At 40.4% G+C, this 16464-nt stretch overlaps 1 protein-coding gene across 1 annotated transcript in view; it reads right to left on the bottom strand.

Annotated features, from left to right (window-relative positions):
• gabbr2 (gamma-aminobutyric acid (GABA) B receptor, 2) overlaps positions 1-16464 on the bottom strand; it is a 199707-nt gene that overhangs the window by 46362 nt on the left and 136881 nt on the right. Inside the window, exons 9-13 of the mRNA XM_085262608.1 lie at positions 15237-15317; positions 14404-14554; positions 12369-12501; positions 10417-10524; positions 5807-5929 (exon numbers count right to left, since the gene is read on the bottom strand). Coding sequence (XP_085118734.1) covers positions 5807-5929; positions 10417-10524; positions 12369-12501; positions 14404-14554; positions 15237-15317 — 596 coding nt within the window. The remainder of the gene's footprint in view (positions 1-5806; positions 5930-10416; positions 10525-12368; positions 12502-14403; positions 14555-15236; positions 15318-16464) is intronic.

The following is a 16464-nucleotide window of genomic DNA, read 5'->3' as shown; positions in this document are numbered from 1 at the left end:
TTCATTATGCGGGGGGGACAATACCCTGGATCCACAAGAGTGGATATGAATGCATCCGTAAACACACAGGCACTCATACAAAAACACATCTGCGTATGACTTGCCACATTCCACACGTGTGTACACTGACACTACAGCATGTGTCAGTACTGCAGGGCTTAATTTCTAGCAGCCAGCAGCTGCTGAAACATCCATGCCATTAAGGAATGGACAATTATTAACGAGCCACAGAAGGGATTTTAATTGCTCACTGCAGCCCAACAATTCCATCAGCATTCCCAGGATATTTGGGGGAGCGGTCAGAACGATTCCTGCTTTCTGTACATTAAGTTTAAGAGGGAGGGCTGTAATTATCATCTTAGTCCATCTACATTCCACTTTGTTTTGTTTTGTGCTTTTCTATATTCAGCATGTGAGTCTTTATTTCATAGTATAGTATATAGTAAAAGCAGAGGAAAATTTCTTATAGTATCAAGGTCAAAAGTCATTTTTTGGGAGAGCACCATCATCCATGTAGTGCAATTAAAACTACAGGCTTGAAGTGGAGCCATAAAATATGACTGGGGGGTGTGAGGTTACTCTCCTCCCATTTGAAAGACTTAAAGACTTAACTCCCCGCACGATCTTTGGCTCTTCTTTACTTTTATTTGGGAGGGTATTAAATCAGTGATGTTTTATGAAGTGTTCCACAAGGATCTATTGTCAGCCTCTTTAGTTTCATCTTCTTGTTAATGCTAATAAAGGATGCAAAGGGGAATGGCCCAGTTTTGTGAATGGTAGCTCATTAAGCTTAGCTTGCTAGATTCAGCAGTGGGATTAACCCTGCGGAACTGAATTTTTCCAAGTTGCCCATGTACATCGCAAGCCCAATCATTTCATCCAAAATCTGCGATAGCCACTGACTTTGGCCACACACTCTCTTTGACTGTGTCTATTAAATTAAAGAAAGAAAAAGAAAAACTGAATACGCTTGTTGTTTAGCAAAGACACCCTCCGGTGAAGTGGTACAAACAGCAAAACTGGCAAACTAGGTAGCACCGTGACAGTTCAATAACACTGCACTGACATACAATGTATCCTTGGATACAGCAGGTGGGTACAGCTTAGCGAACCCAAGGTCAACTTCAATTCTCCACAGAGGTGAAATGTGAGGGGGTGTAGGGGAGTTTCTGACAAAGACAGAGCGAGAAAGAGAGAGGGAATGAAAAAAAAGAAAACGAAAAAGAATGTTGGCCAAGCATGATGCGGTAGTTCACAGGAAACTGGGTAACTAATAGTCCTTCTCTTTGAGCAATTTACTATTAGTGAGTCAGTCACTGGCTCCTGAGCTCCATGGAGACCGTTTACCACGGTCCTATTCCCCATCCCCTCAAACAGTCAGACTTAATCTACCTTTCAGATCAGAAACAACACACACAAACAAACACACACACGCGTATGCACACACACTGGACTACAACTGCAGGAGATAATGTAATAGTACTGGGGAGAAAATGAAATATGATGGGATCACTCTGTATTGTTTATTATTATCTTCTTTTTAATTGTCTTTCATTTTCATTGGATACTAGTAGATCACAACACCAACTGTTCCAACACCTCACTGAACCCAGTGGAAACGCTGAGTTATTTATTGCAGTGCTTATGCCATTATGTACATGGCTTAAAACCCTTCTGCCTCTGTTTATAAAGCAATATTCTCTGTTAGTTTTGCTTTAAAATTATTGTTACAACCACAGCTATTGATGAGTTATCGTTATCTCCTAACCTCTCTTTGCTTCTTGTCTACTTTCAGTTTATTTGGGTTGCCTTCTGGTTTGTGGTCCCACGTGGCAGGCCTGGAGGCCCAGGGTGCAGATGAGCTCCAGGCTGTCTCTTCCCTCAGCTGAGCCCCAAGGGTCCACTGGTGCCGGTGTTTGAAATCTGGCAGGCAAGGCAGGTTTGTGGACCCTATGCCTCAGCCCAGGCATGCAGATTCATAACCTCAGGGGAAATGCAGACTCCAGCACTCAGTGGTTTATATATATTCACAACCCTCCACTGGCCAGGACATAAAGTCTGAGACTACTCCATAAGGAGTCAGCTGCCCATGCTGATAACATTCACAAATACTAAGCAAGGCTTTGTTTTCCTCTTTCAGCAGGCTTAAATATATAAGTGGCTATATAACACAAAAGAAATACAGCTTTCTCTAGAGTTGTGTAAATACCTTTCATTGTAGATCAGAAGTAGTCAAATAATACTGCCAATATAATACTGCCAATATAATTTACATGTTTTCATCAGGGTCCGCAAACTGGAATCTTTTTATCCAGGACTCAGAGAGAGAGAGGCTCTCTGACCTGCTACTCTTTGATAAGCGCTATTTATCACTTCACAAGATTTTCATCTAATTGAAGAAAGTCAAAATTGGGTGCAAGGTACCTTTCCACCCCCACAGGACCTTGGCAACAAGCTGGCAAACAAGAAGAAAATCTATTCAGGATGATCAAAAGAAGTCTCCAACAACAGACCCAGATTTTCACCGCACCAGACTTCTGGCAACCTCTGTTTAGCAGCAGGGTCAATGAGTATGCAGCTAATGCTGTCAGTTTCTGAGGATTCCTAGGGTGCAGTTAGCCATCTTGTGGCCTGCATACAGAACTCTGTGGAACTCTTTGCTCATTAGGTGAAATGTCATCTTCGTACTAGCCGTAATCTCCTGTTTGTAATTTGAAAGAAGCAACAGTAAAGTAAATGTAATCGCGCTGTTCCACTGAGTTTTTAGCCAACACATAAAGAGAATAATACACTGTAGTATTAATGGAAAGCAGATTGTTTTTAAATAGTGTTTTCAATTCAACATACCTGGGACCTGTAGTACTACGCAGGTTCAGAATATCTAGGATATCTTTCTGCCATCTGAGTTCACTTAAGCTAACAATAGCAGTCACCTACTGTATGTGATGGTGGTGATAAACTCAATAATTCAAAACAGAGCTTCACAATCTATCTATGACGATGGTTGGTGGTATGTTTTAGGAAGACTGTGGAAGTTAATCAAGCAATAATATTAGGACAAAATTAATAACCCAACTTCAGTTGTTCCTTTGAATTAACAGGGTATGTTGTTTGAAAGCCTTATTCCTTCAGCTGCAGCCTGGAGAACCTCGTGCAAATTGTTAGTGCAAAGTGTTTATACCCAACATTCTGTGCACGGAATGTTCATGCGAAATGTTCGTACCCGAATGTTCGGGCAGAATGTTCGTACGTGCGGAATGTTTGTACCCAAAATTCTGTTCACGGAATGTTTGGGCGGAATGTTCATACCCAACATTCTGTGCACAGAATGTTTGTGCGGAATGTTCGTGCAAAGTGCTTGTGCCCAACGTTCTGTGGGCGGAATGTTCAGGCAGAATGGTCGTCCCCATTATTCTTTTCACAGAATGTTCATTCGGAATGTTCGTGCACAATGTCCGCGCAAAATGTTTTTGCCCAAAATTCTGTGCACGGAATGTTCGGGCAGAATGTTCGTACGTGCGGAATGTTCGTACCCAATATTCTGTACACGGAATGTTCGTGCAGAATGTTCGTACCCAACATTCTGTGGACGGAATGTTCGCGCGGAATGTTCGTACGTGCGGAATGTTCGTACCCAATATTCTGTACACGGAATGTTCATGCAGAATGTTCGTACCCAACATTCTGTGGACGGAATATTCGTGCGAAATGTTCGTGCCAAGTCTTTGTCCCCAACATTCTGTGCATGGAATGTTCGTGCGAAGTGTTTGTGGCCAACATTCTGTGCACGGAATGTTCGGGCAGAATGTTCGTACGTGCGGAATGTTCGTACCCAACATTCTGTACACGGAATGTTCATGCAGAATGTTCGTACCCAACATTCTGTGGACGGAATGTTCGGGAGGAATGTTCGTACCCAACATTCTGTGCACAGAATGTTCTGTGCACAGAATGTTTGGGCAGAATGTTCGTGCGAAATGTTCGTGCCAAGTCATTGTCCCCAACATTCTGTGCATGGAATGTTCGTGCGAAGTGTTTGTGGCCAAAATTCTGTGAGAGTATGTTCGTGCGGAGTGTTTGTACCCAACATTCTGTGCACGGAATGTTTGTGCAGAATGTTCATACGCAACATTCTGTGCACAGAATGCTCAGGCGGAATGTTCGTGCAAAGTGTTTTTGCCCAACATTCTGTGCACGGAATATTCGGGCAGAATGTTCGTACGTGCGGAATGTTCGTACCCAACATTCTGTACACGAAATGTTTGTGCCCAACATTCTGTACATGGAATGTTCGTGCAAAGTGTCTGTGGCCAAAATTCTGTGCTAGTATGTTCATGGGAAATGTTCTTACCCAAAATTCTGTACACGGAATGTTCGGGCGGAGTGTTCGTACCCAACAATCTGTGCACGGAATGTTTGTGCTGAATGTTCGTGCAAAGTGTTTTTGCCCAACATTCTGTGCATGGAATATTTGTGCGGAATGTTTGTACCCAACATTCTGTTCGCGGAATGTTCAAGCAGAATGTTCGTACCTAACATTCTGTGCACAGAATGTTTGGGCAGAATGTTCGTGTGGAATGTTAGTGCAAAGTCCTTGTTCGCAACATTCTGTGCTTGGAATATTCATGTGAAGTGTTTGTGCCCAACATTCTTTGCCAGTATGTTCATATCCATATCCAGTTAAGCAGAAAAAACAAATCTTCACTTGAAATTTCTTGCCTGGCTACAGTTTTTGAGTGAAGAGTTGTTCTTTAATACACTCAGATTATAAAAACTACAACTGGATTATGGATTTGAAGTATCCCTTGGCCTAACATATTCCATCATCTTATGTATCTGATAATTTGATTAGGTTAACAGACTTGGTTAAACCAGTGAATTTTGTAATCATCTATATGTTATTGATTTATCATCTATTTTGAGACTATCTGCATCGATATTTGCAGATATTCTCAAAAACAACAACAACATGCACAGCTTGAAGTGTCCCTGGTTGAAGTTTCATGTGGAGCAAAGTGAGCAGATGTACTCAAACAATTAGCTTTCCTAAACCACAGCTGCTGTATACTTCATTAATAAATCACTATTATAGCCAGATCCTTTCGCCAGTGGGTCCTCACTGCACCAGTGATAAAAAAAAAAGGGCACTCCTACTGACTTCAGGCAGTATGCTCAACACAGAAATATGAAATAAAAAATAAATCACCCAATTCAACCAAAGCGACTAATACCTCTGAGTATAGAAATATTCACTTGCCTTGCTAATGTGTGGATTCCCTTAATATCACTGATAGTTATGTGCTAATATGCTATGCCTAACTGAAAACACACTTCACACATCATCAACCTCTAATGCCAGAGCTACAGTATGTTCAATTGAGCCAATTGCGCGCAAAGCTAGACTAATCCTGCACCAATCTCAGAGAATCTCAGTCTCTTTACAGTCACAGTATACTGTAGCAGTTTTAATTTCTGCTCCCTGCCATGCCAACTCTCCAGCGAAGATGAAACGATGCCAAGTGCCTCTTTTCCAGTGGAGCTTGCCAAAGTCTCCCATTCAAGCTGGCAAATGTCCGGCCACGGGATGGGCACAGGAGGCAGCAATGGCTAACATCCTGACCCAAAAATAACAGGCACAACAAAGATGCTCGTGCAGGAGCCTATAGCAGACATTTTGTTTGGTTAAACTCAAAACACTCAGGCATTTTTAGCAAGACTTTATGTCACCAAGACTCCCCACCAGCTAAGGTAAGCTTCATTACCAAAAGCGCTGCAAGTGACCACAAGTTTAGACAAGATGACTGACCTCCAGGCTGTATTCCTCCACAGTCCTCCTAAGTGGGTCCACAATCTGCCAGCAGATGAGGATGCATAAGTCGATTAGCAGCATCCCGCCAACGATAATCAACAGCTTCTGGTCCTTTATGATCTGAAGAGGGAAGAGAAAATTAGGTGCTTTTATTAGCTAAATAGCCCACACCTGCTAATGTTATATGATAATGCAAGTATCTGTAGTGTCATTTCAGACAGCATTTCTTATTGACCACACTGATTATGTGAAGTGAGTTATTCACATCCCATCTGAGGTCCTAGACCCCTGCTGTTTTCATTTTAACCATCTAATCAGGGTCTGGTAATAATGTATTTAACTGCAAATGACCACCTGCTGGGATCGGAATCCAGCCAGGCCTGTGAGTCCAAAAGACCAAGGCCTGGTTCAACATTCGATAAAGACACGTAGCGTATTTAGCAGACTGTAATCATCCCGGGGGTGTAAACCACGAGTTGACATTCAGTTGTGTCAATACTATGCCACCAACAAGCAACAGTTTTGTTACCTTGTGGTGAGAGAATGTGGAAAAGATCCACCAAACAAGAGCCACTGCAACCACAAAAGCTCCTCTTTTGTACCCTGAACTTTAGAGGGATGAAAGCTGTGACCTGTTTGTGATCTTTATTTATAATAGCGTTTGACTGTCTGGAACCGCAGATCAAAGGAAAGGTCAGGGGACGCAGGCTGGGCTGTGTTTGGTGAGTATCACATAGCCCAGATGCAACTCAGCAGTGTTGTGCAGGTCTCCACCCATAAGTGGGCCCAGGATGAGATAAATAATGGGACTGTGTTTTTTGATCTGCCATCTTTTGATGCAGTGCTTTTGAGCAGATGTATGTCGGCAAGGCAAAACAAGGTATGTGCTCTGTTATTGTTTATCACATTGCTTCGGGCCATTTAGGACAACATGAAGAAGAAAATCAACATATATTACATATACTGATTAAAATTCTATAAATCTAACAAGTAATTAGACATGTTATATTTCTGAGAAATGTACTCTACCCTACACCATCTGCTAAACTGTGATATGTTATTCTGCCAAGGCAGTAATTAATCTAAATTACCTGAAGTGTTGTCTGTTTTCTTTCCACCAGTCACACCAGTAAGGCTCCAGTGTGGCTGTAGTTACTAATTTGAGGAAAAAGCCCAAATAATTTAGAGCCACCACAGAGCTATGTTCTTAAAATGATCCTTTTTGTTGATTTTTCAGGATAATTTTTATGTTGCATCCACATCTGCATTGTGTTGTGATGTGTGAAAATCTGTCTACAGGTAGATGTATATATAAATATACATTTCATTACTGAAAACTGCCTCTGTGGCACTTCCATGACTGTATCCTGCTTGGTTCGGTACTTTCTTGGCAAAATATTTCTAAAGACAGACAGATTTTCTTTTCTCCCTCTACATGAATTGTGAGTCCATGGTACTGGGGACATAGATGGTTGCTTCTTTTATTTTTTTAAAGTCATGTTTAGAGTACCAACATCTGACAGCACTGGTAGTTATCATGACATTATCCATGCGATCTACCTCAGTAACACTACAGTAAAGAGAGGGCTGTCTTTGCAACTAGGAAAAACTGGAGGTTACCTTGGTGATTACATTGCATTTTTTCTCATTTGGCAACTGGTTGCAAGTAGCTGTGGTAACCAAAGGTTGAGTGTGCAACACCTTCAGTCCCTGGGTGTCAGCTTTTGATTAAAGGTGATAGCACATATCGCATGTTGGGAGGCAACCTGTGACTCAGATGGACTGGCAGAGGTTACAAATAACTGCTGTACAAATGCAGATAGTCGACAAAAGCAGCATAGTCAACTCAACACAACTAGTTGAGGTGCTAGTTGGTTATATTCTTATTGTACTCTTAGAAAAAGGCAGGTCTGCTAGGTGCCTATACCATTTTGCCATCCTGCAGCAACTGTGTCAGTATTTGTGGAGGAATTATTGAATTTCTGTTCAATATTGAGAAATCTACAAGGTCTACAATGCACTCTGAACAGAAGTAGTAAATGTGAATTTCTTTGTCTGTAAACTGCAACAAATTTGCAGTTTTCATCGATTTGTCACAGTTAATTGCTGCATTTTCAGAAACAGATTGCATGTAACCACCTTGAGCTCATTTAATCACAAGCAGACTGATTCTTTGTTATTGCTGTTTCATCACCATCTTAAAACACCAAATTTGCTTTGAAGATTTGCCAACTGATTCCAAGTGGACGCAGGACCAGTCTCTGTCCATGCAGCAGTCACTTCAAAGGCATCAAGACTCCAAGCCAATTACACATGGCCACAATACTTTTGCTTGTGCCGCAGTCTCCAATCATTGTTTTAGCGACTGTAGGACATTTTGCCTCAGAGCTAATTCAAATTTACAGGGTTACTGATATGATTGATATGAGACCCTGAAAGTCAATGAATTACTTAAAAACTATCAATAATTTCAGATACAGAGATGAGATTTGGTTAGGACCAAATAAATCACAGTCTTCACTTATCTACACGTCAGACTTGAGGAGCTGATCATGCACAGAGTCACAGTTTTACAGTTAAAATATTTGTTGCATGACTTCCATCCTCCATTTTTGCTTTTTCTTGACACCACTGTTTTCCCATTGTTATTAAATTAAGAAAACAATATTTGCAGCAGTGATTTTGTGCATTGTATCTTTCATGTATGTTTATCAGTTAGGAAGCAATCCATCTAATCCCTGAAATAATGATCAAAATGTGGAAGCAGTAAAAACAACATGTTTAATCTCTACTTTTAGGTTTTAAATCACACACTTATGTGTGTGTGGCTCGTACACAGGGGGACTTTTGTGAGCACATACTGTATGCTTATCTGTGTTTATGTGTTTGGAATAATAGGACATTGATTGGCTCTCCTCTCTCTGCATCGTCTGTGGCACTGAGCTTTTAAAGAAGTGAACAAGTGCCAGCTACAGCCCACCAAGTGGAACCTTTATTGAGCTCACCCTTGATTTACAATCCCTGCTCTCCTACAGAGAAAAAAAAAGATGAAGGGGAGGATAGGGGAAGAAGTGAGGGATGCAGTTCCAATCCCACAGTTTGAAGAAAAGATGTGTTTGTCCCTCCCCTGACAGCAGTTGGCAGACATTTCAGGACACCACCAGCAACTATCACTCTAGTGAAGCCAAAGCCCCTGCACTCAATCAGTGTGGGTGAAGTGGGATGTGTGTCTGTCCTGCTCACACAAACCCAGGCCTTGAACCATCAGAAAACACACCCTGAGGGCCTGAATACTACTTCTGGAGAAACATTTGTTATGTCTCTGTTAGCAAGGGAAAGAGGATGAGAGGATGGGAACGGAGCAAAACAATTGGCTGTGAAAGGTCAGAGAGGAAAAAACTCTTTTGTTTTCATTAAATGATCACTTTGAAAAAGACAGTGAATTACAGAAATGTAAAAGGCCGGGACCAAAGTCACACATTACAAAAAATGATTACAAATGTGTTGTGACTGAACTGCAGTGGAAACTCAATCTAAACTGGGCCTCAGTTCTTGGATTCTCTTTATCTTAATCTATCATTTGCCCTCTTTTCTCGGCGCCCCCTTTTCTTTTCATAGAGTCCAACCTACTTTTTTTTTGCCATTTGGGCCATGTTGTTTGTCTTGTCCCTTTCTCTGCCACGCTTTGCCTTTCCCCTTCTGTCTCTCCCTTCTGCCACTATTTCCCTGCATCCCTCCAACCTCTTCCACTCTTCGATCCTTCCTCTTTCCTCCTTCTCTTCCTGCTTTCTCTCTGGCAGGCCACCCACACGTCCTCCAATATGCAAGAGGGTGAGAGAAAGGGAGAGAGAAACAGAGGGGAGAGCGAGGTCTATAAATACAAAAAGGCCAAGCAGAGTTGCAACACTTGGTGAGCTCGACACCGCTTTTATATAACTGGGCCAGCATAGCAGATTGTGTTAGATGTTTAAAAAGCCATTTGTATTTCTAGATCCTTTTTCTCACAGAGAAGATTCTAAAAGCAGGTGCCATGGGGCTGCCAGTCTTTCAGTTTGTAAAAAGCACAAGTAGCACTGATGCACTGAATACAATCACCCACACACCAGCGATGGGGTTATAAAAGGCATGCGAAGCCTCCTGGAAAAGACTGTCATGTGCCAACAGATACGACTGTGGTTGTATCAACCGCCAGTTATGCCATCCAACAGATGTAGGTAATGTCATGAAAAATATAAGGTTAAAAACCTCGAGAAAGCATATGGCCGTTTAAGTGGAAAGCTGCAGATTTGTTTGATATAAACAAATTTGAATATAAATGAAAAATCAAACCACGTTTTTAAGGAGGAGGAATCATTACTGCAAATCTATGAAGCAGGAGTGTGTGGGCCATGTTTCAATCACATCAGAAAAATGAGAAGATATAGACTGGATGGAGTGGTGAGGAGTACTTCCCTGCCTTTTGTCTTGTGGTAACTGGGATAGGCACCAGACCACCCTACAACCCTAAGGTGGATAACCAGCTAAAGCGATTAAGAAAATGGATTAGGTTAGACCCACTGAGTTACCTTTATAAAAATATTTCAAAAAATCATAATATTTTTCAATACCTTCTTCTTCATCTTCACATTTTTGAAGATGGCGTGTACCCTCCAGGTCTTGGCAAACATGGCTCCGAAAGCTGTTGTGTATCCAACAATGAGGATCCACGTCCGAACCTATCAGAACAACAGTGAGACATGAAATTGTGTCATGTCATAAACTGGTGATCAAGGCTGGAAACAACATCTGATCTGACAGCTATTTGCATTTTTCTCCAGAAGTTCATTCAAAGTAGCATTATGAAGCATTCTAAAAATAAGGTGCTGTCAGATTTATTTCCCATCTCTGAAGCTCTGGGAGAACATCCTGGACTATGAAGCTGTCACACTCCTGAGCGCATTTCAATTTTAATGAAAAACAAAATGTAGATCTCTTACTTCCACGGCACAAATGGCACCGCTGATGTGTTTTTAAAGCTTCAAGTGCAACTATAACTGAGAAAACCCTAATACAGCCACAGAGACCCTGTGTGCACGATTTCATGTTTTGTATTTGATTACTGTATACGGTACATATTTTCTTTTTACCTGTGTATCTGTGTACAAGCTCTCTATATCTGCATACACATATGAGAAAGCAACAAAATGTGGCACAGCGGTAAAGAAAAGAAGAAGACAGCGAAAAAACAATTACGCCATTTGTTCTCAAAGCAACCAGCAGATATTGATCGGTAGCAGTGAATGGATAAACCTCTGTGCTCCTCTGCTGCAGCACCCGAAGTCTGAAGTGACAAACTCTGTTGTGGCTCTGCAGCAGAGCTTGAACCAGGTGACAGAAGTTCAAGACGTGCTCTGCCTAACACCTCTTTGGTACACATGTGCATATTTGTGTCTCTATATCTGAACAGGGTGGGTGTCTCAGTGGAAACCAGTTATCACTGTAATCAAAACTCTTTAATTAATCCAGTATCTACACAGTCACACAGTAATGCTACCTGAGGGGAGATACTTAATATGCAGCATGCTTACAAAAGGCCTGCAGAGAGAGATTCTGTTAGTTTTCACACAGTCACATGTGAATACGATTCATCTTTTGGTAGTGCTTTCCATTCTTTAGAAACTGTTATATGACATAAGATTCTGGGGATGAGAAGTGACCCAGCAAAGACTTCTGTCTGGCCCACTGAAGGTGTAGGAGGGCAGCAATTCCGGTTTATTAATTGTATTTTCCTACGTTTTACCGTTTTTCCTACAGATAAAGCCCATTCATACTACACCAAAATAACTAAGCACCTGATAAACAATTACATGATAGAAAAGTTTTTCACTATATACTATTTTTTTTTAAATCCATAGTAAAACAAAAAGAATAAATAAAAGAAAATAAATTCTGTAAAATAACAAAAACTTTGTTTTATTATTATACGGCAGTCAGAGAGCTACAAGAACTTTTTGCAAATTTAAGCCCAAACAGTCACGCTGACAGCTGTCTTTCATTTACTGCAGCAGCATTTTGTTATCATGCAGAAACACTGCGATGATAAATCTTATTTTAAAATATCTGAGGTATTCAATAAAAAGTTAAATTCCTTTACACTGACAGCAAGGAGAGTTTCACGTAATATCAAAGTGGGCTGTATGAGTTTGACATTACTGACATAAGATGAGAGCAAACATGGCCAGAAGAGAATTTCATATTTGTTTACACATATTCAGATAAGATGTGTACACTGTTTATGATAAAGGTTTCGCTTCCTCTAGACACGATTGAGTCCATTTCTTTTTTAAAAACCAATCAACTTGAACCAACGAGTGCTCACAGAATATGTTTGGTTAATATGCTGATAAATTGATTTAAAACAAAGACATAAAGCTTGCATCTCTTTTTTGACTAATAAAATATACTTTGGTGGTGTGGCAGTGGATGGGTATTTTTTTCTCCTTTTTAATTGAGGCAAATTTTAAATTCTTGCCTTTATTCATTATTTTATTTATAGGAGAACACTCTTAAGAGGACTCACGGTGCAGAGGGTCTCAAACTCTTTGTCAGAAACAAAACCTCCGTCCAGACCAAACAGGAAGATAGATGCATAGGAGAGCATGCCTCCCAGGATGATCAGGTTATTCATGTAGGGACTGGACATCTTGATTAATCTGAAAAGAAAAGAATAAAGGATTAGAGGAGATTCAAATGATGATAGAGTAGAGTTTAATCTTATACAAAGTGAGAGCTGCTAAATAATAGTATTTCTCCAGAAATAGTTCATCATTATGCTCATGCTTCATCATTTTTTGATTTCAATACTAGAGATGGACCGATCTGATATTACGTATCGGTATTGGCCCGATACTGACCTAAATTACTGGATCGGATATCGGAGAGAAATAAATAATGTAATCCGATCCGAAGTATCACAAAATCACCTCACAAAACGCGCTACTTGGCGTAACCCAGCTCGGCGCATCGGAGCAGTATGTGTCACGTGATAGAGCAGCTGTTGTCTGCGAGACCTGTCGGCGGTCTGTTGGAGCATTTGGAGCGTCGCTACATGCTTCCTAACCGCGGCATTTCATCTCGGCGAAAACTATCCCAGAGAAGTAAAACAAGTGTGTAAGTTCATCCCTGAATGTTTGCATAGTATTTCCACGTTAAGCTTAACAACTGATATATGGAGCCACAGCTGGACTGGCCATCGGAGTTCCATATTGAGGTGAAAAGGAAGCGATTTGTCCCGTACTTCAGCTAGAATTAAAAAATGGACACAAAGCTGGAGTTATTCTGTCTTTTCTGCACAGTTGCATCTACTTCTCTCATTCTCTCCTTCCTCTCCTGTTATTACTTCAAACATGAAACTGATCAATGATCAGCTGATCGGCTTTTCTGCCGCAAGTCCCGTCTTTCTTGTTTGTTTATCGCCCACTTTGCGCTAGAAAGAGGAGACCAGCAGCTAAACAACAGCAGCGCATTTAAGCTTGATCAGCTGTTGTTAGAATGTATTTAATATTACTTTCTAGTATCAGCTGATGTTTGCTGGAGCCACAGCTGTAAAAAGTGCTGGTCATGATATCGGTTTGGTTATCTGGTGAGAGGGAAACATGAAGATGAAACCAGGAGATGTCCTTACTGAATCATCAGAGCTGAACAGGTGATGGAGAAACAGGTTTACCTTATAGGTGACATGAATGGGTTGAAGGGAAGTTATGAATTGTTTCTGAGAAATAACACCAGGATCCTTTTCTAAGTAGCTGACAGCTGGTAACTGTGCAGGGGCGGATCTAGCAAAGTTTTGTGGGGGGCCAAGTAGGGCATTAACAGGGAAAGGGGGGCACAAAGAAATACTTTTCTTTGTTATGTGATTTAAAAACTTTGAATAAATAATTATCTGAATCTTACAACAAAAGTGGTCATCTGATTACATGTATAGAAATCCATTATTGTATATAGTAACTAATAAGTCTAATATACACCCTAGTAAGCTATAGTACTTTTTCCTTTGGGAAGGTACCATCTGTGCAATCTGCAATTCTGTTGAAGAAAGATGTTGAATCTATTTAAATATTGTAGAAAAATAATTGATTTTATACTTGCATTAAATTAAAGTTGATTAATTCGATTAAGGGCTGGGGGTGGTTCCCTAATATTTTTGCTGGGAGTTGGCAACCCTATTAGTTAGTTTATCAGATTGATCAGTGTTGTTGAACTATAAAATGTTTTGGGTGGAGTGTATTGTTTTGCATACAGGTATAACAGAATAGCTTCAGTCTCTTGTTTTTTAAAACTTATACAAAATGCACAAGATATTTATAAAAAACAGTTTTATTGATTACAAAATACGCTATATCGGATTCATATTCAGATATCCAAATTTATGATATCGGAATCGGTATCGGACATTAAAAAGTGGTATCGTGCCATCTCTTTTCAATACCATTCAGTCTCCTCAGATTCTTCTACCACTACTTCTCTCTTCCTACTAGTCCATAATTTACCTTCTTCCTTCCACTCTACATTGAAAAATTTCACCTTTGCTGGCTAGTTGTACAACTTGTGCTGACCTGTGATTCCGATTCTTGATGTTGAAGAACAGGAAGGCCCCGGCCATGAGCATGCCCAGTATGGTGATGGTGGACAGGATGCTGTAGAGCGGCACGTTGATGTGGCGCCTCTGCAGACGCACAAACGTCCGATCCTTCGGTGGCTCTACACCTACAAGAAAGAAGGTTTGTGATACAAGGAAAAGAGTTATTTTATCATACTAAAGCATAAAATAAAACTGTCTTAACTTCAGTTCTTCCAATGAATAGTGATGCTGCAGTAGCACCGGTTATTTTTAGAGATAATTTCCTGGTCCCCCAGTTTCCACTAGTTAAGTGTCTCTATGATAATGGCTCTTAGGATGCTGCACTTTCTTTTCCCCTTTTTTTTGCTGTATTTTTCTATCTCCAGTATGCCAATCGATCGTAATAGCATCATCTTACATATTTCCACTTACTGTGGTCAGCGATGTGGAAACAAGCTTTTTAGAAGCTACAGTCTTAGACTTTCTGTATGTGGAGAAAGGCTCAGAAAATGGCTTTGAGCATCGCACAAATTACAAAGTATGTCAACACAGGGAAACATGGGAGGGGTTGAAGAAAAATGTACTGGTAAATAATTTAGCTGTGAGAGAACAGTTTAGGGAGGTGAGTTCCTTCACTGAGTGGTGGTGTTGTCTGAGTGGGTCTGTATATTTATGTTAGTTGGAAGGAGTTTGGGTTCAAGAGCATAAGTGAGCATAAAAGGAGCTGCTAAGTTTTTAGTCTTTACTAAAACATCCTGGTTAAAAAAAAATTGGAATAATCAACAGATTTTCTTTAGTGAGTTTTAGATTCCTCACACAGCCACATACCTTGGAACCTGATGGAGTTGTTGATGAGGTCCAGCACATCAGCAATTGCATTGTATTCACCGACTTTCACTTCCTGTCCCTCTGTTGAAACAGAAAAAAAGCACAGATATGTAGGCATCAACATAAATATATGTAAATAAACTCTCCAAGCATCATATAAAAATGCATACAGTTAAACCCAGTTTTGAAAGCTTGCAGCTCTATCTGACACTGACACTGCAGGTTCACAATGACAGTACGCTAATGTTCAGCAAGTAATTTTACTCATGTTAACAGTCTTAGTTTAGCTTGACAATGTGCTAAGGCTTTCTATTTAGCACTGTAAAATTTACAGCTGAGACTGATAAGAGAACTAATAATTGCTCAGGAAACCAAAACATTACATGGCCCAATGATGGTGCAAAAGTAAAGGAGACATTCACTCAAATGCAAAGACCACGAACGGAAAATGAATGTCTGTGTTAAATACATCTGCGTTCCATCTAGAAGTAGTAGAGACATTTCACTAGAAACCCTTAATTTCATTCTCACTGTTTTGGTCTAATAAAAGTCACCTGGAGGTCAAAGTCACTGAGGCTCTGTGGGAATCTTTTCATTATTTTTTGTTTCGTTCCAATACATCAAGTAGATGTTCAGATATCACAGCAATTCATCCATGACCTTCTGACTAACTCAGCAGGCAAACTGGCATCACCATCCCTCCAGACATATTGTTAGTATGACATTAATTGGTTAGATCAATTAATGTGTAATCATTCAGGTAGTCATGTTAAAATCCATCAGAACTGTGTTTTGGTGAGTTTTACTTTTGTTTGATGTTTGACCTTTACTGTGCCAAATGATTTATTCTTCAGTTCCGGAAACTTGGCACCAACGTGAAATGCCACTTTTTTGGGCAGTTATTGTGGAGCATTAGTTAAAGTCACTGTAATTTCAATGGTCAGCAGAACATAAAAACTGCATGCCTTTGCTGCTGCAGACACACTTTTCAATTCAGCATTCTTTGAGAGTCATGTCTCCGTGTCTTTGATTTATTGTGCCTGAAAGAAGAAGCAGTAGTGTGGAAGGCCTGCTTCAACAGACAACTTCAGTGAAGTCTGATATGGAAACTTGAATCTTGCTTTTTACATACACTGAGAATCCAGTAGCTAAAGTTAGCTGAATGCAGTGACACATATCAGTTTTCATTCATCTACAGAGGTAGGACGACATTTCATTTTTTAAATCG

Source organism: Mchenga conophoros, linkage group LG22 (assembly GCF_057382185.1).
Source record: "Mchenga conophoros isolate Kocher_MC1m ecotype Shallow Benthic linkage group LG22, M_conophoros_male_GT1.1, whole genome shotgun sequence".
NCBI classification, from domain to species: Eukaryota; Metazoa; Chordata; class Actinopteri; order Cichliformes; family Cichlidae; genus Mchenga; species Mchenga conophoros.
The sequence above is the reverse complement of the archived record's forward strand: the minus strand, read 5'-3'. Positions and strand labels throughout refer to the sequence as shown.